Raw genomic sequence first — 27,826 nt, forward strand, 5'->3', positions numbered from 1 at the left:
TTATTTATGTATTTATTCATTTATGGCTGCATTGGGTCTTCATTGGTGCGCGTGGGCTTTCTCTAGTTGCAGTGAGCAGGGCCTCGTCGTTGAAGTGCGTGGCTTCTCATTGCAGTGGCTTCTCTTGTTTCGGAGCACGGGCTCTAGGTGCGTGGGCTTCAGTAGTTGTGGCACGCAGGCTCCGTAGTTGTGGCGCACAGGCTTATTTGCTCCGCGGCACGTGGGATCTTCCCGGACCAGGGCTCAAACCCATGTCCCCTGCATTGGCAGACGGATTGTTAACTACTGCGCCACCAGGGAAGTCCCAGTTTTCAGTTTAAATAAGATATTTAAGGATAAAACAGAACACAGACCTTCTAAAGAGTAGGTTTTGTTAGATTTCCAGGAGTCAAAGCGTTCTTTGCATATACCAAGATACGCTTCTTTCTCCTTTGGTGCCACCTACTGACTCATATATAAAATTAGATTTTTGCATGATGGAAATGTGCAAAGAATGCCATTTCCTGGCATTCTTTGACTGTGTTGATATGTTTTCTATTATTGTTCCTTTTGGAATAGTAAAGGACTGGTGTGATCTGATTCTGAAAGATAAGAAGTGATTATGTTGGGAGGAAAACTATTCCGCTTATAGCTTGGGTTCAGTGGTTGCAAGCCTGCATATTAATTGATAAGAGACATATTAACAAGAGGAGAGACAAAATTTACTAATATTTATGCACAGGAGTACTCTTCATTGACGGGTAATTTCTTTAATAACCAGAGATAAAAGGTTTATATACCAAACTTCCGGGGGGTGGGGGTGGGAGGAGGCATTCCGGAAGAGGCTTGAATGGGAAGATATGGAAAGTTCTTTTGGGCATTTTGATGCCAATGGAAATGGGCAGCCTGTCTCCAAGGCAGCTGAATTCACAGGAAACTTCCTTTGAAGGGGGTTAATGGCAGCCATATTTTTCTGGAGGCTCTACTTTAGTCAGGTAAGGGAAGTTCAGATAATGTTTCTCTCTACATCTTCTTTATCTCAAATGTTTTCACTTTTTTTTTTATCTTCACTTTATAAAGATAAAAAATAATCTTTATACCAACTCTGGGGGTCTGAGTGGGTCCCCACATTTCTCCTATCTGTAACTTCCCTAGAAGTTTCACACAAAAAGGAATCTAGGTTGATTGATTTGGAAAGAAGATTTGAGTTAGGAAATGCTAGGTAAGAGATCTGAAAAGGAGGAAAAGAGCATAAATTAGAACAAGGAAATAAAAAGAAAACAAAGATTAGTGGTTAGAGTAGACAATAAACCTAGTTTCTGAGTCCGAAGGGCAGCCAGTCAAGAAGATTTCTAGATGTTGGGCTTGAAGCATCTTTAGATGATGAATGAGACCATCAGTGTCATGGTCATGGTTATTTCCTAGAGCAGAGCATGGAAGATGCGGATGTTTGGTGAACTTCCTCAGTGGCCTAAACTGTTGCAGCAATAAGTCCTTTGAAGTTTATGTCAAGTTGTCCTGCTTCAGCTTACAGGACTTTGGGACAAGACAACCTAGAGTCTCAATAAGGAACTGGGCAGTCAGGTTTTATAGTTCTTAGTGACACCAAGTGAAGAGGGTAGTAGAAAAATTGGAAACATTAATTGCTGAAAATGTGCAAGACAGAAGGATCCAGTTTATAAAGAGGTTAAAAATAGCGCAAAGACAATGAACAGGACTAGAATCTGATAATCCACAGGATGGGTTATAGTTTCCTGTTGAAACATAAAATTTCTCTCTCAATTACCACCATTTTGATCAAAGAAAAACAAAGTAAGATGGTTCTTGTTCACAACATACATCTAGTCTCATTAAATTTGGCCTGATTATTTGCATAAGTGCAGCAAAAATGGTATTTGACCACATGGGCTTTTAAAAATTTGCTTTGCTGGAGGTTTTTTAAAGAATCTCAGATTGGACTTTTATTGATTTATTTTTTTAAAGATTTTTTTTGATGTGGACCATTTTTTAAAGTCTTCATTGAATTCATTACAAGACTGCTTCTGTTTTATGTTTTGGTTTTTTGGCCACGAGGCATGTGGGATCTTAGCTCCCCAACCAGGGATGAAACCTGCACACCCTGCATTGGAAGGTGAAGTCTTAACCCCTGGACTGCCAGGAAGGTCCCTCAGATTGGACTTTTAAAAGCCTCTCCACGCTCTGAAGCCAATCTGTCATCATACTTATCTTCAGCACCTATAGATTTGGGTGAATTTCTCTTCTTGAGATCCCCAAAATACTCTGTTTCCTGGGCCTGTCAAGAAGTGACTTTTCTTATTTGCCTGTAGGTATCAGGCTGGTTTTTTCCAAGAGGGCTTTATAAGCATTGGTTCCATGATGTCAACCTTAGTTCCTTAAAGCTGTCTGGTCATATTTGATTCTATGCATATCTTTCTCAAGTATGACATTTCAGTCAGAGCCTTGATAATATAACCAATTTTTCCAATTATGTCCTGTTACAAAGAGAACAGATTCTTACTGAACTTGCGTAAATAGCTATATTGCCATATAAATAAGAGTATTGTAAGAGTTTCTGAATTCTGGGAGGTTCAGGTAGGGAGAAAAAGAAATGTTTTGCTTTTGTTTACAAAGGTATAATCTACTAAATAGTCATGAGTTATAGATAGCTTAAGAGAAATCTTATACCCAGAAAACAGAATATTAATGAGCCAGCAGTAAAAAACACATAAAAATTATCATCTTCCTTCAGCAGTTCACTCAGTCCCATGTAATTAATTATTTGTTCTGCTTGGTCTTGGGTTAGCAGTTTTATGAACCCGTTGGCTTCTCCACTAGAGTTCTGGAATCTTTACTCAGTCCAGTGGCACGGTCTCAAAGTTACTTGAGCAATTCCATCAGAAGTCTATACCCCAGATCACCTGTTATAGTCCTTGCCATGGGTCTCAGAGACAGTCCTTTTCGCTGAAGATGAAGCATTCTGGATAGTAGCCGATTGCAAGAGCTTTCTGGAAAACACTGGAATAAAACGATAACTGTGAATGATAAAGGCTTAAAATGGCTGTATTAAAGATCTGATGAGAGCAACTGGAATTATGATGATAAAATTATGCCATTATTGTATACTATCAGGCAAAATAGCATAAGAATATAATAGTGGACAAAAAAGGCGTTGCCAGATTTTTAGAAATTACATCTAATTCCTGGAATATTTATGTTAAAAACATTTACCTATACAGATATAAGCTAGGGAAGGTTAAGAATCTCTTCTTATTTGACCATGATTTTCATGCAGTTCAACATATTAAATAGACCTAATTAGCTTAACATCTCTTTTTACTAGGAGAGAGCAAATCCTTTGAGGTTTTCCAGAGGCCCTCTCAGAAGTCTCAAAGTCAATTTGAGATCAGGATTTTATTTAGGATTTGATTTTGGTATATGCACTGCCGAAGCGAGCATAAGGATTTGATCTGGGGAAGCAAAATATCAAAAGTTGTCAAAATGTCAAAAGGTTTGGACACTTAATTAACCAGGATGACAGGTCACTATGAAATGATACTTAGTTATCCATTTAATCAAAATGGCAATACAGATATCAAAAGTAAATATGGGATCTAACATAATTTAAAATTGAGAAGACTCGGTTCTTTTAAATAATTGAGGACATGATGAAGACATGTTCCCCCCCTCCGCACACACAGTTCCTTTACAACTTCATATTTTCATTCAGGTTTTTGTCCTTCACTTTCCTCTTTCTCATCTGAAAGCCTTCACACAACCTCTAAACCACTATTGATACCTTAGGACAGAATTACAATCTTTTCCCTTGACAAGAGCACCCCTCATTCCTTGAATATTTTGCATAAAGAGGTTTTTCCTTCATCCTTATTATTTCTAGAAGTTTCATTTATATATTGATTATAATTTTCAACACTTAATAACCTCTATTTTTCCACGAAGACCAGGAAGTAAACAATTGTGATTTGCTTGTCACATACCAGCATTTTGTAGCATACTAGCAAATTTTATGATTATACTATCTCATAACTTCTAGAGGATATGCTTCTTCATAGTATAATTTCTCAGAGTGGCAAAATGAACACATTTATTAACAGATCCAAACAGCTTTGGCTCTCTGTAAAAGAAGAAGCCAAAAGTAGATAAAATTAAACTTATATTCGGTAGTTAATGTTTTGGTGTTTTATCTTATTTAGAAATGATCTAGATATTCAATGAATATCTATTATTTAACTCAATATAAATTTAGTTTCAGGTTACCAAAAAGATTTTGGAACCTACTTCTAAGAAGACATATTATAACACACAATTACTGTTGAAAGAAAGTTTTGCATAATAATAATTTAATTTGATTAAAATGGAATCTATAAATTTTATAATCTTAAACCTCTAGTAAATATAATATTAGCTTATTTGACTAGTAAACCCACGTCGAATAAAAATGTATGCTCATATCATACTCAGTGCTGATAACTCAGAAGATGCAGCTGTTTTTATTAAACCAACAGTATTAAAATAGTCTTATTTATCAAAGATCTACACAAATTGTTACTGAACTCAGATTTGGCTGCTCACTTCTCAAAAGCCAATACTTGAGAGGCAAGTATTTGTAGAAAGGAAAGTTGCTTTAATTAGAAAAGCCAGCAATCGGAAGAGGTGAACTCATGTCCCAAGACCAAGTTGGAAGATTGTGCTCAGCCATGACAGTTTTTTTTTTTTTTTTTTTTTTTTTTTTACTCAACCACTGCACCACCAGGGAAGCCCCATGACAATTTTTAAAAGGAAAAAGGGGAAAGAATCTCAGTGAATCATTGAGGCAGGAAGTTGGGTTCTGCATCATTCCCTGTTGGGTGCAGACTGGCTGACTCTTCAGACGTTATATTGCCTGCGTGATCTGCCTGCAGGATTGCTAAGGGGGCTGCTGGGGGTAGAGAGCTAGTTATTCTTTAACTCCTTAGTTCTTCATTCTTGCTTCTTTTAATCCAGGGAAAGAATCCACAGGTTAGGCAAGGCATGGTGTGCACTCAGGAGAGCGTAAGTCAGGAGTTAGGTTAAATTGTCTAGTGATCTCGTTCCTATAAGGTTTGAGGGGAACAGAAATAGGCAAACAGGAAAGGGGCAAAAGAGCTGCTTACAAATTCCCACTTTTCAGACATCATTCCATTTCTGTGGGATTAGGGGTGAAGGTCTGTTCTCTGTAACTTGTTCATGCTGACATAGGGCGCTGTATTCTCAAAGTGAAAGATGTCGACATGGGTCTGTAGCATTTCTTTGCTGACAATTTTAGTTGCCCACTTATATATATGGGCAGAGCAAGCTACAATGATTTTGATGCCCACAAAGATATAGATAATTATGAGCAATAATGTTAATACCATTCTTTTGAGGCCAGTTCTTAGAAATGTGCTAGTCATAGATTCAGTACTGCTCAAGTGGAGCACCTTATGTCATGGCTACAGTCTGGTCATCATGCAGTCAGCTTTTTTCCTCTGGTGGCAGTTAGAGCATCTGTAAAACAGCTCAGGAATGTGCACCAGACACTGAAAGATTCTGTGACTCTCTAGTCCTAATCATTAACTTGAGCCTGCTTTTTGGTGACTCAGGGAGGCCTGGGAGACTTCAACTTTTCTACAAACAAGAGGCAGGGGACATAGAGGGGCCTTTGTACTTGGGGGTGGGGTGGGGGCTCAAGGTTCTGCTCAGTTTCTAAATCACATGAACTTGAAAAACATTTGGGTTGCTTCCTATATTTCTGAGAGTTTGGGGAATATTTAAATTTTTTTTTCTTTTAGTTTTATTGATCTTTGCTATTGTTTTCTTTGTTTCTATTTCATTTATTTCCACTCTGATCTTTATGATTTCTTTCCTTCTGCTAACTTTGGGTTTTGTTTGTTCTTCTTTCTCTAGTTCCTTTAGGTGTAACGTTAGATTATTTATTTGAGATTTCTCTTGTTTCCTGACGTAGGCTTGTATAGCTATAAACTTCCCTCTTAGAACTGCTTTTGCGGCATCCCGTCGGTTTTGGATCATCGTGTTTTCATTGTCATGTGTCTCTAGGTATTTTTTGATTTCCTCTTTGATTTCTTCGGTGATCTCTTGGTTATTTAGTAATGTATTGTTTAGCCTCCATGTGTTTGTGTTTTTTACTCTTTTTTCCTGTAACTCATTTCTAATCTCATAGTGTTGTAGTCAGAAAAGATGCTTGATATGATTTCAGTCTTCAGTTTTTGCCAATTTGATTACTATGTGTCTTGGCGTGTTTCTCCTTGGGTTTATCCTGTGTGGGACTCTCTGTGCTTCGTGAACTTGTGTGGCTGTTTCCTTTCCCATGTTAGGGAAGTTTTCGACTATAATCTCTTCTAATATTTTCTCGGATCCTTTCTCTCTCTCTTCTCCTTCTGAGACCCCTTTAATGCGAATGTAGCTGCGTTGAATGTTGTCCCAGAGGTCTCTTATGTTGTCTTCATTTCTTTTCATTCTTTTTTCTTTATTCTGTTCCGCAGCAGTGAATTCCACCATTCTGTCTTCCAGGTCACTTATCCGTTCTTCTGCCTCAGTTATTCTGCTATTGCTTCCTTCTACTGTAGTTTTCATTTCAGTTATTGTATTGTTCATCTCTGTTTGTTTGTTCCTTAATTCTTCTAGGTCTCTGTTAAACATTTCTTGCATCTTCTCGATCTTTGCCTCCACTGTTTTTCTGAGGACCTGGATCATCTTCACTATCATTATTCTGAATTGTTTTTCTGGAAGGTTGCCCATCTCCACTTCATTTAGTTGTTTTTCTGGGGTTTCATCTTGTTCCTTCATCTGGTACATAGCCCTCTGCCTTTGCATCTTGTCTGTCTTCCTGTGAATGTGGGTTTTGTTCCACAGGCTGCAGGATTGTAATTCTTCTTGCTTCTGCTTGTCTGCCCTCTGGTGGATGAGGTTATCTAAGAGGCTTGTGCAAGTTTCCTGATGGGAGGGACTGGAGGAATATTTAATTTTTAAAAGCTCTTATTTTTTTTAAGCCCATTTAGAATAGAGATCTTTTAAGTTGTTTTATAAATTAATTTGGCAAAACCATCCAGAGGAAGAAAATACCACATATACATACCATACATATATAAACATACAGGCAGACACAAATACAGACCTTATAGAAAGTACAGACCTAATACAAAACTCACTAGTTTATATAAGAGCTGGTTTTCATCTTTACCTCACTTTTATTCAAATTGTGTTTCTAGCAGATGGACCAAGTTGTTAGTTAATCTGTTCAATATAGGGTTAAAGTTTTTAAGCAATATTTGTAGGGGGAGACCCTTAAGATCTTTTTATTTGCCCTGATACCTGATATATAATCTGATAGAGGCTGTGATTCAGCCTAAGACAGTTGTTTTAGTTGACTAAGAAGTTACTTTTTAAAGGCTGGCGTATGCTAAGGAAAAAGGCTTTGGAGGTTTGTTAAGGGGAGTGTTAAGTGATGCTTATCAGGAGGAGAAATAAATTTCTTCTATTTTATGAGAGGAGGCAATAGTACAAATAAAAGCAAGGCACCCCTTAGAGAGCCACATTTAATTCCTTTAACATTTGCATTTTAAAGAGATGATTCTCAAGTCCTTGAGAAGGTAGTGCTGGGTGGTAGAAGATTTAAATGTCAAAGAGGGAGAGAAAGGATGCAAGCTTGCTAGATAACAATCTAAGAGGGTTTTCAAGGGCAGATTTGTCTCTTAACAGGTTTTGACTGGGACAAACAATAAATTCTCTTGGCAGCCTTGAGCTTTTATAGCAGGCATTTTGAGGAAGTTCATGGGAGGTGGACAAAATTATTTGTGTTGAGAGTCTGAAGTTTTTAACAGGTCCAAGGTGAGGCCTTAGTTGAGAAGAGGACTCAGAGGAGCCTGTCCGAGGAGGCTGGGCCTAAGACAATTGCTATTTAAGTGTTTCTTCTTCTGAAGGACAGGGCAGTCGCTTTTCCAATGTCCTGACTTTTTACAGTATCTGCAATCATTTTGAGATGAATAGGGGAGGCTTTGGGACTGGTAAGAAAGATGGATGAGCTTTGGGATTCTTCTAGAGGCACAGTTTAGTTTTTGTAAATATTCAATTAGTAAGGCAAGGCCACTTATTTTTAATTCTTCAAAGAATTAGATGACAGCCTCAATAATAACATTAAGGAGCTGGCCTGCCCATGCAACCACATTACTTTGAAGTAACCTCTTTATATCAGAAACGAGATTTTCAACTAAAGTAGAAAACAAAAGACTCCTATGACCTGAGATTTGTAGATTTAGAGCTGTGTGCCTTTGCAATATTTTTTATAAATTGTGTGACAAAGGTTTTAGGATATATTCCTTTTCTCCAAGTAGATCATTCCATTTTAGTGCAATTAAACTTCTGAGGGAAGGCCTTTATAATGGCTCCTACCAGGCTCTGAATGTCAACCTCCAACTGGGTCATTCGTAGGAGGGAGGTGGTGGAGGGGGGAGGTTTATGGTGGGTGTGGATTTTATTTTTCTTTCTAAATCAGATTTCTGTTCTTCAGTTTTGTTAAGGGAGTCTTTTAGGCTAGCTGTGATCCATTTTTGGTATGCTTCTGTCAATCTGATCCTTCCCCATTGGTAAGAGGACATTTATTTAGGGTGAGAACTCTCTAAAATCCTTTTAAACATAAAAACTTTTCCAAATCAAAGGATCCATTGTCTGGTCACTGACAATTTAGTATCTCCATAAGGATACCTGTTCCAAAATGTGACCCAAAACCAATAGGCCTTTATATGGCTTAACCATAAATTAAATAGCCAAAGGGACCTCAGTAATGATACATTCCACAATCACAACATTATCAGTGGTAGCTCTTCTGAGTCTATGTAACTAACAACAACCCCAGAAATGTAGTCACTTCCTGAAAATGTCTAGTCAATCATCTAGCGTGTTGACCAATATGATACCAAATAGATATTTCAAATTTAAATGGAGTTTATTTGTTTTGAATAATGTGGAATTCTAGATATAACAATTAAATATTTTAAATTGGATTCCTTTAAAATAAGATAGTTTTCGGGCAATTAATCTATGACCAAGGAGGCAAGAATGTACAATGGGGAAAAGACAGCCTCTTCAATAAATGGTGTTGGGAAAACTAGACATGCAAAAGAATCAAACTGGACTACTTTCTCGCACAATATACAAAAATAAATTTAAAATGGATTAAAGACTTAAACGTAAGACCTGAAACCATAAAATATCTAGAGGAAAACATAGGCAGTATGCTCTTTGACATCAGTCTGAGCAATATTTTTTAGACATGTCCCCTCAAGCAAGGGAAACAAAAGCAAAAATAAGCAAATGGGACTACATCAAACTAAAAAGCTTTTGCACAGCAAAGGAAACGTTCACAAAAGGAAAAGACCACGTACTGAATGGGAGGAGCTATTTGTAAATGATATATCTGATAAGGGGTTAATATCCAAAATGTACAAAGTACTCATACAACTCTTATAAAAAAATCCGATTAAAATTGACCAGAGGACCTGAATAGACATTTTTCCAAAGAAGACATACAAATGGCCAATAGGCACATGAAAAGATGCTCAACATCACTAATGATCAGGAAATGCAAATCAAAACCACAATGAGATATCACCTCACACCTGTCAGAATGGCTGTTATCAAAAAGATGACAAATAGCAAGTGTTGGTGAGGATGTGGAGAGAAGGGAACCCTCTTGCACTGTTGGTGGGAATGTAAATTGATGCAGCCACTATGGAGAACAGTATGGAGGTTCCTCAAAAAAATTAAAAATAGAGCTGCCATATGATCCAGCAACTCCACTTGGGTATTTGTCCAAAGAAAACAAAAACACTAATTAGAAAAGATACATGCATCCCTATGTTCACTGCAGCATTATTTATGATAGACAAGATATGGAAGCAACCTAAGTGTCCATCAATAGATGAATGGATAAAGAAGAAGTGGTACATATATAATGGAATATTACTCAACCATAAAAAAGGATGAAATCTTGCCTTTTGTGACAACATGGATGAACCTACAGGGCATTATGCTAAGTGAAATAAGTCAGATAGAGAAAGACAAATATTGTGTGATTTCACGTATATGTGGAATCTAAAAAAACAAAACAAATGAATAAACATAACAAAACAGAAACAGAGTTATAGATACAAAGAAGAAACAGGTGGTTCCGGGAGGGGAGGAGGGTTAGGGGGAAGAGAGAAATAGGTGAGGGAGATTATGAGGTATAATCTTCCAGTTGCAAAATGAATGAGTCACAGGGATGAAATGTACAGTGTGGGGAATATAGTCAATAACTATGTAATATCTTTATATGGTGACAGATGGTAACTAGGCTTATTAGGGTGATCATTTTGAAATATATAGAAATATCAAATCACTATGTCGTGTAACAGGGACTGATATGGTGCTCTAGGTCAATCATACTTCAAAAACGAACAAACAAACTCATAGAAAAAGGGATCAGATTTGTGGTTACCAGAGGTGGGGAGTGGGGGAAAGGGGAATTAGATGAAGGCAGCTAAAAGGTATGAAATTCCAGTTTTAAGATAAATAAGTACCAGGGATATAATGTAAAAACATGATAAATATAATGAACATTGCTGTATGTTACATGTGAAAGTTGTTAAGAGAATAAATCCTAAGAGTTCTCATCACAAGGGAAAAATATCTTTCTATTTCTTTAATTTCGTATCTGTAGTGACGGATGTTCACTAAACTTATTGTGGTAATCGTTTCATGACGTATGTAAGTCAAATCATTATGGTGTACAGTACACTTTAAACTTATACAATGCCGCATGGCAATTATAACTAAATAAAACTGGAAGGAAAAAAATAACATATTTTCCCACAAATCTTGTGTTATATAGTAAAGATCTAGGACCAGTCAACCCTTTGTTACTTTGATACGTATAATAGTAATATAGGATCTTTATTTAAAATCAGAATTACAAACAGAACCTCAGTTTGTAATTTTAAGTTTTTCTGCATTAGAAAATTAATGTACTATCTTATTTAGTAAAAAATATAGCTTTTAAAAAAGTCATGGATTCAACCAGCCTTACAACATTCTTAGGGAAAAAATTGTGGCAGAATATGCAGTATAGGGGAAAAAAGTACTCTCTGTCCCTTCGTTTTCCATATGAAAAATCTTCAATACAAAGTGTACAGTAGTAGAAATCTGTGTTCCTTTGAAACACAGGTATAACTGCACATATTTGCAATGGGTTTGTCAAACCTTAGAAAAAACGCTCCAATAGCCTGTTCACCCTACTAGGAATAAATCTTTGGAATTTTAATTCATGTGTGATTTGAGAAGTCTGCAGTAGAATAGTTCAAATTCAGTCTGTGATCATTATTTGGACCTATTTGTAACTATGGTTTCTTTTTGGTAACAAAGGGATCCTGGTGGTTTGTAGTTTTTTCCAAATCTTACTCAATATACTTGGCCCAGGTTTCAGATGTAATGGATAGTGGTCTTTGTACCCATTTCATGTAGTATTTCCTTGAGTATAAATGTAACAAGTGCACTTTGTTCTTTTCCCCTGTGGCTGTGGAAATGCCATCAGGTTGGTGGATACTGGGATAAGTCCTGTAGCACAGTGACTCAGTTGAAGGAAGGTCTCAACCGAATCCTCTGCCTGATTCCCTACAATGTGATCAGTCAGTCCGTGTGGGAGTGTATCATGCCGGAATGGCTGGAAGCCATCAGAACAGAAGTCCCAGATAATCAGTTAAAAGAATTCAGGGAAGTATTAAGGTGGGTAAGTAGTTTAATGAAGTTACCGTTAATTATGATGTTTAACATTTATTGAGCATGTCCTGTGTGCCAGGCACTGTGCTAAGCATTTTATATAATCTCATTTACTTTTAAATGATCCTATAGAAAAATTGGAAGGTTCAAAATGAAATAGTTGCTATAAATTGTGCTAAGATGATTTGTAATTGTTCAGAAAGATTTCGTTCTTATGGGATAATAAAAAGACACACCATATTGTTTATTTTCAAATGTAATTATGATTTGGATAAAGTGGGAGAAGTACAAAGGGACAATGTTTTTAGATGCTGGGGAGCAATTCCCTAGAAGTGCAATTCCCTAGAAATGCAATTCCTTCTGTTAAACCTGATATGAGTATGAACCCCAATGTTATTAACAACTGTATGAATTATTTATATCTATTCCAACGACATAAGCTTTTTCAGTAAAATGAAACATGCTAATAGTTCAGAACACAGACTAAACTGTTTGGCTCCCCAAATAAGATATAGATGGAAATGCAACAGTAGACCCTACTATATGCCCACTGGTCATTTACTTTTGTTGCTCTGCTTTTCAGCAAAATGTTTGACATTGAGCTTTGTCCTCTACCTTTTTCAATGGAAGAGATGTTTGGCTTTATTAGTTGTCGGTTCACAGGATACCCTTCCTCTGTGCAGGAACAAGCTTTACTGTGGCTTCATGTAAGTAAATGACACTTTTGATCATTTTGGGCAATAGTTTTTAGCCTATGAACTTTAGCTCCTTGGGTAGGGGGCAGAGAGTTATTGCAAAGAATCCTTAAACACGTTATGTTTGCTCAGGACTATCTGTAGACTAGTAACTCATATGCATAGACAAATAGCTATATTTCAAATATATTAGCTGTCGTTGTGTTTAATAAAATACAAATTTGTGCAATACTATTACTGAATTCATAGTAGCTTTTGGTTCTTATATTTTTTCTATCAATAGATACTAAAAGTGTAATAGCTGTCTTGTGGGATTCTGATAATTTTTTTGATATTAAATAGGTCCTTTACTTGGAAAGGTTGAAAGTTACTGATTTAGGGAGTAGTTCATGCTATTCCCTCAGCCTGGAATGATTTCATTTCCTGTCTCCATATGTGAACTCTAGCTTATTCTTTAAAATTCAGCTCCGAAATTATCTATGAAGTTTTCTCCTATGTCACACCCTTATCTTCCCATTAGAGTTCATTATTCCTTCCCCCAGTATTCATATAGGTTCTCTGTGTAAACTCTATTTCTGTTTAATATTATAATATTAATATATATATTAACTTTTATCTCTTTTCCTGATTACAAATGCCTGGAGTGCAGGGTCCAGGTCTTTTTCATTTTTGAATTTGTAACTCCCTCATCCTTTCCTCTCAGCATCTGGCACATACTTTATTATTTAGTGTACATTCTTAAAAATTTATTAAATTGAGTTGAATTCCTGTTATAAAATTTGGACAATTTCAGAAAAGGAGGACAGAGTCAATATTTAGATTAGCTCTGGGTGCAGATACATTTCTGTATCATGGAAGGATGTGATCCCCAAGGCTTTTCAAGTTCTGGAGATGCCTTTCTGGGTTGTAAACTAAAGAATAATATTTTTCATAACTGACAAGTAGTAAAGGGATTTTTTTAAAAAAAGTCACTTTTGGGACTCAGAATTTTAACTTTTCATCCCCAAGTAGACTTCCATAAGATAATTTCCATTTTAGGAAAGCCCATCCTTCTACAGATGGCTAGATAGCGCCTCAGTTATTCAGTTATACACCCTTTAGCTGTGCCATCTGGAGGTGAGCAGACAGGCCTGTAAACCTCCAGAACATAGAGGTTCTCCATAGCTAGAGCAATTACAGCTTATATGTTTTACAGACTGGGCTTTGACACAATTTTGCTTTGAAGACAGAGTGCTTCAAAGCACTCTGTAGTTGAAGGATGTTTTAAACGTCTGGTCTAACCATTTGGGGAACAGAGAGAACAATATAGTGATTGGATTGACTCATTTATTAATTAATTATAGAAACATTTATAGAGCTCCTATGTACCAGGCACAGTAATAGGCAGTAGGATAAAAATGGGATAAGAAATGATCCTTTCCTCATACTTCCTTTTTTCAAGGAACTCACAGTGGGGAGATAGTATCAAATAATCAAATATAATAAAAAGTGATAATTGCTCTAATAAAGGTATGTACAAAGTTTTAAGAAAGCGGAGAAGACAGATGGATTAATTCTGTCTGAAGGAAGCAGGCATCTATTTCTAGAAAATTCATTACAGATAAAGTAACATGATTTTGACAGAAGGGTACCTGAGCTTGCACCAGAGAGCAAGGTTGGATGGGGCATTCAGGTCAGAGTGGGGAAAGATTGGAGGAAGATTGCTCACAGATTATACTAGTTCAGGAGAAAAGTGATGAACTAAGGCAACAGCAGTGGTATGGAAAGGAGGGGACAGCATCAGGAGATACTTAGAAGTTTTAATAGAAAGAACATGGCGATTTATCGGGTGTGGGGAGTGGAGGAGTGGGAATGTTCAATGATAGCTTTGAATTTTTTAGCATGAATAATTGAGGATGACCGCAGATAGAATATGTGTGAGACTAAATGTCCTTATGTTCAATAGGTCACCTTAGGGAAAAATGTTAAACATAGTTTTTTTGAGTTTTAATGTTTATATTTTGGGGGACATATGCCTTTTTTCCCCAGGTATTATCAGAGTTAGACATCATGGTTCCACTTCAACTATTAATCAGTATGTTTTCTGATGGAGTTAATTCTGTTAAAGAACTGGCAAATCAAAGAAAATCAAGAGTCAGTGAACTGGCAGGGAACCTTGCAGCTCGAAGGGTAATTATTGCCACAATTGTTTTTGTCTTACTTGTTAAGATTTTGAAAACTCTTGTCAATTATAGTGGGCCTTAAAGTCACATCCTCATAAACTGCTCTGAAAATGCTTTCTTCATCCTATCTCACTCACTCTGTTAACCTTTTAAGCACATTAAATAACAGAAAACACTGTTCTAAGACATGTTTGGTATAGTCTGTAATCAGTAAGTTATTGAGTTTTCATTTTCCTTTGAGTTTTTCTCCTACACATCTCTGCTAGCTACCTCTCATCCTCGATAAACCAAAAAGAGTAGCTTGAGCTTTTGGGGTACTATCCAGTTTTGTTTTGTTTTGTTTTCTGGTGAATAAGAATTCTTTACCAGCTAGTGGGCAGATCACTGCTTCACTTTGGGAATGAGGAGTTTGGATATTTTTGTTTGCTTGCTCTTTGTTTTTCCCTATTGTGTTTTGGGAAAAGATGATCAACTAGGGGTGATTGTGAGTGATTTGTCACTGTAAACTAACTGAGCCCATCTTATTGACCCCTTTGTACCTTTGAGGATGAGAAAATATAGTCTGGTCTACAGTGTACAAGAACTATTGGACATCTGTGATAATTTTTCTATGGAGAGGACCTGATAAAGTTTCTGCTGTTGTTCTGACATTCCCAGACCATGATCAGTTTTGGAGAGGTTGACTCTCATCAACCTCTCCAAGGCAGGGACTGTTCTCCCCTGTCTCCTTGACAAGCCTCCCATAACATTTTCCCGGCTGTATACTCCAGGCCCCCAGTCATTCTACCTGCTCTCTAGGGATTAGAAAATGAGAATATAACATGATCATGGGATCATAGTTTATATTCAGTGCTTTCTTTTTAAAAAATCATTACTTCTTTTCTCATCTGCCTCATAGGAGCCAGCTGCCAAACATTTATATTTTATTGATTTCTTCAGTAATCTTTAATATTACAGTACATTATTAGCACTTTATACTGTGTAACGTATTCACACTTAATGACATCACAGGATTGTGTGAGGCAGTTGGGAAGAGCTCATGAGCCTCATTTTACAACTACTTAACCTGAGGTTCAGTGAACTGAAGTGATTTGCCACAGATAACGCTATCATTATCCAGGTATTCTGATTCTTAATGGGGGTACTCTTCTTTTTTATTTTAAATATGGTGTTCAAGGAGATTTCTGATCATTAGAGAGGTCTTAAAGAGAAAAAAGATGATTTCAGAATGATGTACAGGTATGTCAGTCAGCGTCCTGCTACAGAATTTATCCCGGATGGTTCAAATGAAGAGATTTTAATGGATACTCTGCCTATAGAGTTATGGGAAAGGTTAAGGGGGCGATGGGGTTGGTGAGGCACCCAGGGGCCAGCAGTAGTTCACTAGGAAGCCTTTATACCCCTAGGGCTGAAGGAGCAAGGGAAAATGTTCCTGGGCCTTTTGGGAGCTGAAATTATAAGGAAAGGCTGGCTAGAGGAACTATAGAGGGTGGAGATACTGCCAAAGATGTAGCATCAAAGGAGGCAGGAGGTGGGAAGAAATAACTCCTACCTCTCACTCCTTCAGCTTCAGGTCTTCCACTGGTGCCTCTCATTAACTGAACCCAACTGGAAGCCAGCCAGCAAGAGGGTCAGGAGAGACTCAGTCCTGGGCATCCTTGGGCATAGAACAGGGCAGAAAAGGGCAGTGAGGGCCTTCTGAGGGGGGAGGATTGGGTTGGCAGACGGAGAATAAACAGTACAGCAGGCTTGACATATATTGTTTTTTCATGACAGTTTAATACTTATTATACCCAGAGACCATTTTTCTTTAACCAGTCATGTCAATCTGAGATTCTGTGCTAATGATTTCACAAGTGATCTTGCAATGCCTTACTTATGTAAGTTATCATTTTTCAGGTTATGGTTTTAAGTAGATGCAGACAGTTTAGTTTAATTGGAAATGTTTTACGGAATGAAAAATATAATGGCAAAGGGAGCTGCCTTCATTCTTCAGGGTACTTATGTTTCATTCACCTGACAATTAGAAAGTTTAGATATTTTATTTCTTATTTTTATGTTTTGAGAAGATTCATAGGATTTGGAGGTACTAATGCCATTGGCTAAGGAAGGAAATCAGTGTGACAGCTGGAAATACCTTACACAGAGTCCTCCAATATTTTGTACAGACATTTGAGCTCCTGTGAGTTCACTTACGTGTGTTAATGTTTTTCCTTCTAGGTGAGTGTTGCCTCTGATCCTGGTCGGCGAGTTCAGCACAATATGCTGAGTCCGTTTCATAGTCCTTTTCAGAGTCCATTTCGGAGTCCTATGCGTAGCCCATTTCGTAGTCCTTTCAAGAATTTTGGACATCAAGGAGGAAGGACTATTGACTTTGATTGTGAAGATGATGAAATGAATCTAAATTGTTTCATCCTCATGTTTGATCTTCTCCTGAAGCAGGTAGCTGAAGCATGAACTTCCTTTAGTTCAGAGGTGAAGAATGAGGGAAAGCATTGTATAGTGATTCTTTCTATGTGTTGGGCATCTTCGCACTTACGGAAATGATGCAGCATCGCTCAAGACATTTCACAAACTTCTGTGGGGATTTCCTAAGGAGTCTGAAAAATACTTGTATGAATAACTTCAATGATGTTGACACATGAGAATGGATATGAATTTTAGAAACACCCTAGCATCATTAGAATTGATTCTGTTGAACAAATTTGGTGAACAAACTGGGTAATGCTGTTTTGGGGAAGAGCAAGGTACAACTCTATAGTGATGGGCTGATTTTAATATATTATATAAATTGATTTTTGAAGTTAATTTTAAAAGAAAAAGGCTTTGGTCAGGAGAACATTTTTTCTTAACTTATTATTTTGAAATAATTTCAGACTTACAGAAAAGTTGCAAGAATAGTACAAAAACTTCCCAAGTACTTTCCCCCACATTGTCCAGATGTCAACATTTACCACATTTATTTCTCCTCTCTCTCTCTTAATTATGTGTATGTATGAATTGTAGAATTTTTTAATGAACCATTCGAAAGTAAATTGCAAACAGGATGTCCCTTTATCCTTAAATACTTCAGAGTGTATTTTCTAAAAAACGACATACTTTTACATAACCAAGTACAGTTATCAAAATCAGGAAATTAATATTGTTATAATATTATTATCTATTATAAAACTTACAGAAATTATTCATTTTAAAAATTGATATAATAATCATACCATATTTATAGCAAAAGTAAAAAGTTATTTTTGACTGAGGACACAGTCCAGCATCACTCATTACAATGATTTGTCCTGATTTATTAGTTCTTTAATCTTTGTTTATCTTTCATATTCTTGACATTTCTGAAGAGTACAGTCCAGTTACGTTATAGAATACTTCTCAATTTGAGTTTGTCTGATGTTTCCTTATGAATCAATTTGAGTTAAGCATTTTTGTCAGTCATACCACAGATGTGATGTTATGTTGTTTTCAGTGCATGATATCGGGGGGCACATGACATGATAATGTCCCATTACTGGTGGTAATAACTTGGTTAAGGTGATTTCTGCCAGATTTCTCTACTACAAAGCCACTATTTTCCCCTTTGTAATTAATAACTAACTTGTAGGGAGCTACTTTAAGACAGATTTCCTGTTTTTCATCAGACTTTCACCTTCTAGTTTTAGTATCCATGAATGATTCATGCCTGAATCAATTTTTACTCTGTTGGTTACCAAATGATAATATTCTAATTCCATCATTTCTTTTAATTTATTAGCTGGCATTCTACTGAAGGAACAGGTTCCCTGCCTCTCCCATTTATATGTTTATTTGTTTAATCTACTTATACCCGAATGTAGTCATGGATTCTTTTGTTCAGTGGGCTAAAATCTGTTACTATGATTATTTATTTTGAGGCTCATTTCATCCCACATTTGGCCAATGAGAGTCCCTTCAAACTGGCTTCTGTGTTCTTTTGACATATTCCCATCATTCTTTGAACACTTCCTTAATGTCTCACGTGACAGAATGTTCCAGGCTCATTTTATATTTTCCTAGCCCCAATCCTGGAATCAGCCATTTCTCCAAGGAGTCCTGGTTCCTTTAGTGGATAGTGGTATTTAGAAACCAAGATCTGGACACTAGGTGAGGAACAGCATTTGTTAAATGTGTAAAATCTCACAAAGTGTTGGCTTTAAAAAAGAACTCTCTTTTAAATGTCCTACATGATTTAACAAATAATTCCTATTACTTTGTATTGTGTTTATCTTCTTTTTAGAAGATTCCATGGAAAGTAATGTATGCTCATGGTCTGTAAGCCTTATCATCTTTAAATAATTTATATTGTCATCAGTTAGTGAAAATTGTCCCCAGTTAGTGTGCCAGTGGAATATTGGACAAAAGGACCAAACTCCTTCTTCTTCTTCTTCTTTTTTTTTTTTTTTTGGCTTTTTTTTGGTATCTTTCAGATGGAGTTACAAGATGATGGGATCACGATGGGCTTAGAGCACAGCTTATCAAAGGACATTATTTCCATTATAAACAATGTCTTCCAAGCCCCCTGGGGGGGCTCCCACACCTGCCAGAAGGAAGAAAAAGCAATTGAGTGTAACTTATGTCAGTCTAGTATTCTCTGCTATCAGCTTGCTTGTGAGCTCCTGGAGAGACTGGCTCCCAAAGAAGAAAGCCGGCTGGTGGTAAGCAGTTGAAGACATGAGATGATCCATGCCTAATGGTAATAAAGACTGCAGTAGATGGTGTAATGGAGTCTTCCTCCAGTATTATCTTATGCTCCATGCTGGGTTATACGTGAGATTGCGTTAAAAGAAGGTTTCCCTGTTCCTTCTGCTAACTCAGGCTCCTGGAAAGAGACATGAGATGGAGATACATTACACAGAATTCTTGAGTTAGAATTCTTGAGTCTTGAGTTAGGGTTGTAGTATATCCGTTCATACAATTTTCATAAATACAAAGCATTACTGGTATTCTTGAAATAACTTTTATCACAAAGTTATATTACGAAGTTTAGATAAAAATGAATACTACAAAATATAGACATCAAATATTGAGTAAGTAGATTGGATATGGACACTGAAAATTCCTTGGTCACCTCAGTGTATAAAACCAATTGACTTGATCAACAACCAATAAAGCTTCCATTTCATTTTCTGCTTTTTAAGAAAATTGTTTAAATAGGGAACAGCTAATATATGCCATGAATTATCTACTCCATCTATTAGTTATTCCCTGTTTAGCCTATTTTCCATCTAAGATACACACATCACCAAAATACCCACATAGCATCATAGGTAGATGAACCTGGATCATTTGAGCCGGTGTTCGCCATCTTCTCTTTTTCTTCCCCTAGCGTTTGTCTAGGTAGAAAGTGACTTCTTTTAAAAAATTCTTCGGGGATGTATAGTATATATGCAGTAAAGTGTTTCTTCAGTTTTTAAATACCTTTCAGCCCACGTAACTCATTAGTCCTACCTGCCACAACATAATGTTCCTGTAGTACGGTCTTTTAACACCGTCACTGGGTATATAGTCTAAAGCAGTCACAGTAATAGATGGTTCGAAAACATCGTCTAGCTTAGAGCCTAATCAGGAAGACATTTACGTAAATGAAAAACCTAAGATGCTCACGATGATCGTAGTGAGAAAGAGATGAACAAGATAGCTATGGGAGGACAGAGAGAGGATGAAGCTAGGTTAGAGGTGTGATGGGGATAGGCAAGGTCTTTCCGGAGGAGATGTCTGCTGAGCACATATTTGAAGGAGGAGTGGAGTTAATGAAATGAAGGTGATAGGAGAGAAGGACTGCTGAGACCCAGGAAACTCTCTGTTTAAATGATACAGAGGAAAGGGGGTGATGATACACTCAGGAAACTACGAGTAGTTCATCGTTGCTAGAGCAGCGAGGAGGATGGCAAAGGAGTAAAAGGTAGACTCAGTTTTATAGTCACATTTATTAAGGGCTCTGTCTGCCAAACTAAGAGGTAAGGATTTTGTCTTGGCGACAATGGGGGAATCCTGAAGAATTTTAATCAGGGTGGTGATATAATTTGATGAATTTGAGAAATTCTGCCAGTGGAGGAGAGAGATTAGAGGATTTGGAGGCCAGGGACAGGTATTTAGTCAGAAGGTAATGCTGTCACTCAGGGGAGAAACAGGGGAGCCTTAACTAAAGCAATTGATGGTGGTGATAAAGAGAAGGTGTGGACCTGACGGATTTTTAGGAAAGAGAATCAACAGCACTTGGTGTTTAGTTAGCGTTTAGCGATGGAAAAGTTGAGGACAAATCCATGTTTTCTGGCTTGGGAGCTGATGATGTTTCCATTTACAGAAAATTATACGTGAGTTATTGGGTGTATGCCGAAGAAAACTGGGTGTATGCAGCAGGAAACTTTTTGCCATATCGAATTTTATGAAACTCAGTTTATAATTTGATTTAGTGTCTTGTTCATGGGTGACCAAGGAACAGGGCCAGCCTCAGCAAAACTGCAAAGTTGGCAAAGATATTCTTCAGAACCCTCCCAGACACCGTTTTAGCACTGGTTTCTTTCTTCTTGGTGTCCTTCGTGTATCCCATCAATCTTTACCTCCTTCTTGCTTTCAGCTGGCTATCAAGTAATTCTTCAAATTATTAGTTAAAGTAATTACTGGTTAAAGTGTTAGCTAAAGAGGATACTTTAAAATTTTATTTATGTAAAAATTTTTTAATTTAATGTTTATTTTATATTGGAGTATAGTTGATTTACAATGCTGTGTTAGTTTCAGGTATACAGCAAAGTGATTCAGTTATACATATATCCATTCTTTTTCAGATTCTTGTCCCATATAGGTTATTACAGATCATTGAGCACAGTTCCCTGTGCTATACAGTAGGTCCTTGTTGATTATCTATTTTATATATAGTACTGTGTATATGTTAATCCCAAACTCCTAATTTATCCCACCCCCAACCTTTCCCCTAAAAGAGGATGATTTTAGAAGAGGATATTTGAAGGTGGGAGTTGAAAGAGAGAATAAAACTGGAATAGGAGGGTAACTAGAGATGGATATTTTAAACGGTAGCTATTCCTAGTACATTCTGTCTCTCTCTTTAAATCTTCTTTTTCGCCCCTTTTCCAGCTTGTTATATATCTATATATAGACATACAGATATAGTGTTAAGTATATTCACATTGTTGTGCAACCAATCTTTTTCTCTTGCAAAATGGAAACTCTGTACCCATCAAACAATAATGCCCATTTCTCCCTCCCCTTAACCCCTGGAGACCACCATTTTACTTTCTGTTTCTATGAGTTTGACTCCTGTAGATACCTTATATAAGTGGAATAATCCAATATTTGTCCTTTTTTAACTAAAAATAGAACTACCATACGACCTAGCAATCCTACTACTGGGCATATACCCTGAGAAAACCATAATTCAAAAAGAGTCATGTCCCACAGTGTTCACTGCAGCTCTATTTGCAATAGCCAGGACATGGAAGCAACCTAAGTGTCCATCGACAGATGGATGGATAAAGAAGATGTGGCACATATATACAATGGAACATTACTCAGCCATAAAAAGAAATGAAATTGAGTTATTTGTAGTGAGGTGGATGGACTAGAGACTGTCATACAGAGTGAAGTAAGACAGAAAAAGATAAACAAATACCGTATGCTGACACATATATGTGGAATCTAAAAAAAAGGTTCTGAAGAACCTAGCGGCAGGACAGGAATAAAGACGCAGACGTAGAGAATGGACTTGAGCACGTGGCGGGGGGGAAGGGTAAGCTGAGACAAAATGAGAGAGTGGCATGGACATATATACACTACTAAATGTAAAATCATAGCTAGTGGGAAGCAGCCACATAGCACAGGGAGATCAGCTCGGTGCTGTGTGTCCACCTAGAGGGGTGGGATAGAGAGGGTGGGAGAGAGACGCAAGAGGGAGGGGATATAGGGATATACATATGCATATAGCTGATTCACTCTGTTATACAGCAGAAACTAACACAACACTGTAAAGCAATTATACTCCAATAAAGATGTTAAAAAAGAAAATTTGTCCTTTTTTGACTGGCTTATTTCACTTAGCATAATGTCCTCGAAGTCCATTCATGTGTCAGAATTTCCTTCCTTTTCAAGGGTGAATAATAATGCCGTTGTATGCATTTTGTCTATCTGTTCATCTGTTGATGGACACCTGGGTTGCCATACCTTGCTCTCTTTAACTCACATATTATAGAAATTTCTTGCTCCTAAAAATTTGACTTCCCCCAGCAACCAGTATTTGTATCTAAATATATTGGTGTGAACCCCTTATTATTCTCTGCTAATTAAATGCTGTGATTAAACAAAATGAGCGTGGATTGGAATCACCTGGCAAGTGAGACATGCTGACAGGGATTACAGCAGAGATGAGAAAGCAGGCCTAGGAAGATTTAACAATGTTTTTGAGATTTTTTCCATATTTATTTTAAGGGAATGAAAGTATTTCAGAAAACAGCTGATCCAAATCTCCTTTAACCATTATGGCAATAAACTCAAGTCTCTATGGAGGCACATGCGTTTGCCCTCTGGGGCTCAGCACAGGGCCTGGGACACAGCAGGCGCTCATCCATCTGCGTTGAACTAAGTGGAACCGTTCTTTACATCCCCAAAGGGCTGCTCATCTGGCTGCTTGTCATATTTGTTTCAGGAGCCCACAGACAGCCTTGAGGATAGCCTCCTTTCTTCCAGACCAGAGTTTATTATAGGCCCGGAAGGTGAGGATGAGGAGAACCCAGGCAATCGCACCAAGCCCATGGAACATGCTGGTAGGTGGACTCTGGCTGATGGGGGGAGAGGTGTGCACATCCCAGTTTGCACAGGTCTAACACTCAGAACCCGGATTTCTTAGATCACCCTTGGCTTGGGCAAGCTCAGACTTGGGTTCCTCAGTCCAGACTTGTGCACGGGAACCATTTCTCTCAGGATTATGAAGTGAACAGATCCAGGCTGTGCTTCTCACAGAAGAGAGGTCACTGAGCGTATTTCTTGCTATCGATAAAAACCTACCCTGTCCGTGAAAGCATCACCTCTACATATAGTGAATCATGTTCTCTGTGGAGAAGTAGCTGTGAACCAAGGCTGAAGGGCCCAAGTGGAGGCTGCCAACACTCTTGAAAGCCACTCAGGGCATTTGGCCAAAGCACAGTGTTTTTGGATAGAGGTGACCAAAGTTGAGCTCGTGCAGCTTCTGAGCCCCAGGGGCTTGGCTGTGACCCTGGATGGCCTCACCGTGAATAGCTGTACGAGTCGTACTCTAAGGCTAGTTTGGCTCTGCTGAGAGCTGGGAAGAGAGGTGACCTCCTTCTACTTTGCTTAAAGGCTCTATGTAGGTGAATTGGGCCCAGCAAGATGGCAGGCAGGCCTGGAATCATCTCCAGCTCCTCAAACTCTGAAGGAGTTTCAGGAATTTAGGATGGGACTCCACGTGCCTCTGAGAAAGCCTGGTTTCTGGATCTGCACTGTGGCACTCTCGGAATTTTTGTCTTCTCGCTTCCACTATCCTGAATTGTTAGAACACCTGTTGTAATAGAGCCTACTCCCCAGAACCAAAGTTTGGGAAGCTTTCCATCATTTCTTCAGTGGACAGCAAACTTTATTAAGTGACTGTTTTGTGGGGCTCATTGCAAGTCACGGGGTGTCTTATCAGACCAAGGTAACTGCATCATTAGTACAAAATGCTTGGTTGAAACTAACTGCTTCAGCATGACTGTGTAAATAGTTGAGGATGTATGTATTGCCTCACACTAGAACCATTGCAACTTAGATGAGGGGACACCTGAGGTAACCTACTTCATTGGTTTTCAGTGTGTACTTGGAGTTGTAAATCTCTGTGTTGTTTCCTTTTGACCTTCCTTAATTGGGGTGGCAATTGGTGAGAACATGTGGGCAAATGATAAAGACCCAGGCTCCCCACCCTGCTTCAACCGGAGTGTTCTGACTTGCGCTATTTCCTATGTTGGAGCTCTAAGTAAGATTCTCTTTCAACAAAGGATTTCATAGCAAGGAATTTGAAACCTGCGGATCTAGGTCAGCCTCCTCACTTTGTAGATGAGGAAAGTACATCCAAGATGGGTTAAGCAACTTGCCCATGGTCATATAGCACAAGTTATTCATTCCTGATTTATGTTTTTTTTTTTTTTTTTTTTGCGGTACACGGGCCTCTCACTGTTGGGGCCTCTCCCGTTGCGGAGCACAGGCTCCGGACGCGCAGGCTCAGCAGCTATGGCTCACAGGCCTAGCCGCCCCATGGCATGTGGGATCTTCCCGGACCAGGGCACGAACCCATGTCCCCTGCATCGGCAGACGGGCTCTCAAGCACTGCGCCACCAGGGAAGCCCTGATTTATGTTTTATGCTTAACATGATTTCAAAACTGTAATAGAGCATCAGGGTCATCTGAGGAGCTGAAACACAAAATGAAATGAGTTCCACCTGCTCACCCCTGATTCTGGGCATATTTGGGGGCAGAGGACTGGGAATTGGAAACCCAAATATTGTACAACTAGTTAGTGACAGGGTTGAGACTAGATCCCAGGGCCATGTTTCTATCAGGCATTGATGCCTAAGGGAAGCAACGATTTCACTTACGATCCAATAACCTGTACTCTTTAGATATAAATATATATTTTTAAACCTGACATAGCACACAAATCAGTTCACTACCGTTTTAATTTATATGTAACATTTTATTTGAACAATGGTTAAAATGAAGCAATTTGTTTTTATAAATTACTCTTTCCTTTGCTTAATTGTTGTAAACTCCACTTATTTAAACACTTGCTGTATTCATCTCCCCCAAACACTACTTCAGACTCTGGTCACAGCCTCTGGTCTGTTTTCCTTCTTTTACTTTCTGCTGTCTTACAGGACACAGTTATCACTTGTGTCCTCAGGGAAGAGGAATTTTCTTCCAAGACCGGCCTTCCTGGCTGCTACACATGCTGACCCTGCTTCTGCTTTGTGGGTCTCCAGGTGTTGGTCTTGAGCTCCTCTGTCAGAGAACAGATGGGTGCTCTACTGATACGTGTTCAGCAGTTTCCCTCTCTCATTCTAGAGTATTTCCTGTTTCTGCATTTTGTGGCCTGGTGCCTGTTCCTTATAGCAGTCAGAGATGTCCTCCACTAAAAATGTTAAAAATTTCTTTCATGCTAGACCAAATGGAGTTTAGTGCTGGTAACAAGTATTTAAAATACATGGGAGTGGAAGATCCCCATTAAACTAGTATATACACCAAGAGGGTTTGGCTCTCACTGTCTCTGATCCTAGGAATGGCCAAAACTTAGGATGGTGATTTGAAAACATTTTACGTTCGTTTCTATATCTGGTTAACTTTCGAATTCTTTTCTCTAGCATGCCCCATGTAAAATATACCATCATTACCCACTATAGAGGCAAAGGTCTTTTTATTTATTTATTTATTTATTTTTGGCTGTGTTGGGTCTTTGTTGCTGCATGTGGGCTTTCTCTAGTTGCGGCGAGCGGGGGCTACTCTTCGTTGTGATGCACGGGCTTCTCATTGCGGTGGCTTCTCTTGTTGTGGAGCACGGGCTCTAGGTGCTTGGGCTTCAGTAGTTGCAGCACGTGGGCTCAGTAGTTGTGGCGCGTAAGCTCAGTAGTGGTGGCTCACGGGCTCAGTTGCTCCGCGGCACGTGAGATCTTCCCGGTCCAGGGATCAAACCCGTGTCCCCTGCATCGGCAGGCGGATTCTTAACCACTTTGTCACCGGAGAAGTCCCAAAGGTCTTTTTAGAGCTCCTCACAAGAAGATAAAACCATGAGTAGTTCTGATTTGAATATGCTCAACTTCTTTAAAAGGCTCCCTTTTTGCACATGGGAGTCCTGTGCATGTGTGAATAGTGTACACGTGAGTCCTGGGGTAAATCCCTCCTTAGGTGCTAATATAAGTTGCGTATCTCTCTTTAATACCTGCTTATCTCCCTTTCAGTTAGAAGGACAGACCTCGGCAGGCCCTAAGCCCCTTCCAGGTGTCAGCAGAAATAGCTGCCCACAGGAGCATAGGGCTGGGCTGGGGTTGCTTCCGGGAATCAAAGGCATCTGAATACACAGTGGCAGGTGGAAGCTGAGGATCCCAAATCTAGAAGGTTTCCTGCACTTGCATCATGGAAAGGATATATGCTACCTTGGAGAACAAATAAACACATTACATGAACACTTTTTAATATATTCTATTTCTGTGTTTACTTCTCTTTGTTTTATGGTCTTGATCAATTCATGAACGGTGAGGGGAAGGAGTTATGCTAACCTTTGTGTAATTATTTCTTCCCAGCAATAAAGAATGATACTGAAAGGAAGTTTTGCTACCAGCAGCTTCCCGTAACGCTGAGACTAATATACACCATTTTCCAGGTACATTTTTTGAAATATTTGAGTATTATATTTAGTAGCATTGCCGTTTTAGATAACTCAGTAAACCTGTGGTTCTTTGCATAGGAAATGGCCAAGTTTGAAGAGCCAGACATTCTTTTTAATATGCTCAATTGCCTGAAGATCCTCTGTCTACACGGAGAGTGTTTATACAGTGCTAGAAAAGATCATCCTCAATTTTTAGCCTATATTCAGGATCATATGTTGATTGCAAGGTATGTCTTCCTAGTAGTTTTTTGTTTGTTCATATTTTAGGCTTTTATCTGTGAAAATCGTTTTTACAATAAGACTTACCAACTCATTGGGTTATTTCTCTTAGCCAGCACAGGCTAATTACCTATGGGAACTACTTTTATTTCTTTTATGTAGTCTAATTTTTGAGTATGTCAATATGAAGAATAGTAATTGTCTTTGCTAGGTACTTTAGAAGTAGAAAAGGCAAAATAAGGATTATTTTATGCCTTTCAGTTGTTAGATGGCTTAAGAATATTGTGTACTCTAGGTGGGCTGACTTTTGTTGTTAAAGCGATCTCTACCAAATATGTACCCAGGCCATTTGGATTGCTGATGCCGTGGGATCTCTGCCTCAGCCTTCGGGCTTTGTAGCCCAGGTTTTTCCCCCAAAGTACCACCCTGACACAAAAGCCATGGTGGACAATGTAGGGATTTGCAGAAGGGACGCTCTTCCATTTTTCAAACAAGACTGCCTTAGAGAACTGGGAGAGCTATATGTTACTGGCCAAATCCAGAATTTTTTTGTCACTGAGAGGGTTTTCTACTAGTGCTGTATA

At 38.3% G+C, this 27,826-nt stretch overlaps 1 protein-coding gene across 2 annotated transcripts in view; it reads left to right on the forward strand.

The window, feature by feature from the left end:
- UNC79 (unc-79 subunit of NALCN channel complex) overlaps nt 1-27,826 on the forward strand; it is a 195,729-nt gene that overhangs the window by 66,411 nt on the left and 101,492 nt on the right. For both annotated transcript variants that reach the window (XM_024759179.1, XM_024759171.1), the window contains exons 12-19: nt 11,582-11,772; nt 12,350-12,473; nt 14,490-14,630; nt 16,844-17,065; nt 19,072-19,299; nt 23,301-23,418; nt 26,938-27,017; nt 27,102-27,250. In XM_024759179.1, the coding sequence (XP_024614947.1) occupies nt 11,582-11,772; nt 12,350-12,473; nt 14,490-14,630; nt 16,844-17,065; nt 19,072-19,299; nt 23,301-23,418; nt 26,938-27,017; nt 27,102-27,250 (1,253 nt within the window). The remainder of the gene's footprint in view (nt 1-11,581; nt 11,773-12,349; nt 12,474-14,489; nt 14,631-16,843; nt 17,066-19,071; nt 19,300-23,300; nt 23,419-26,937; nt 27,018-27,101; nt 27,251-27,826) is intronic.

The sequence above is a fragment of the Neophocaena asiaeorientalis genome, unplaced genomic scaffold, assembly GCF_003031525.2.
Source record: "Neophocaena asiaeorientalis asiaeorientalis breed wild unplaced genomic scaffold, Neophocaena_asiaeorientalis_V1.1 scaffold476, whole genome shotgun sequence".
NCBI classification, from domain to species: Eukaryota; Metazoa; Chordata; class Mammalia; order Artiodactyla; family Phocoenidae; genus Neophocaena; species Neophocaena asiaeorientalis.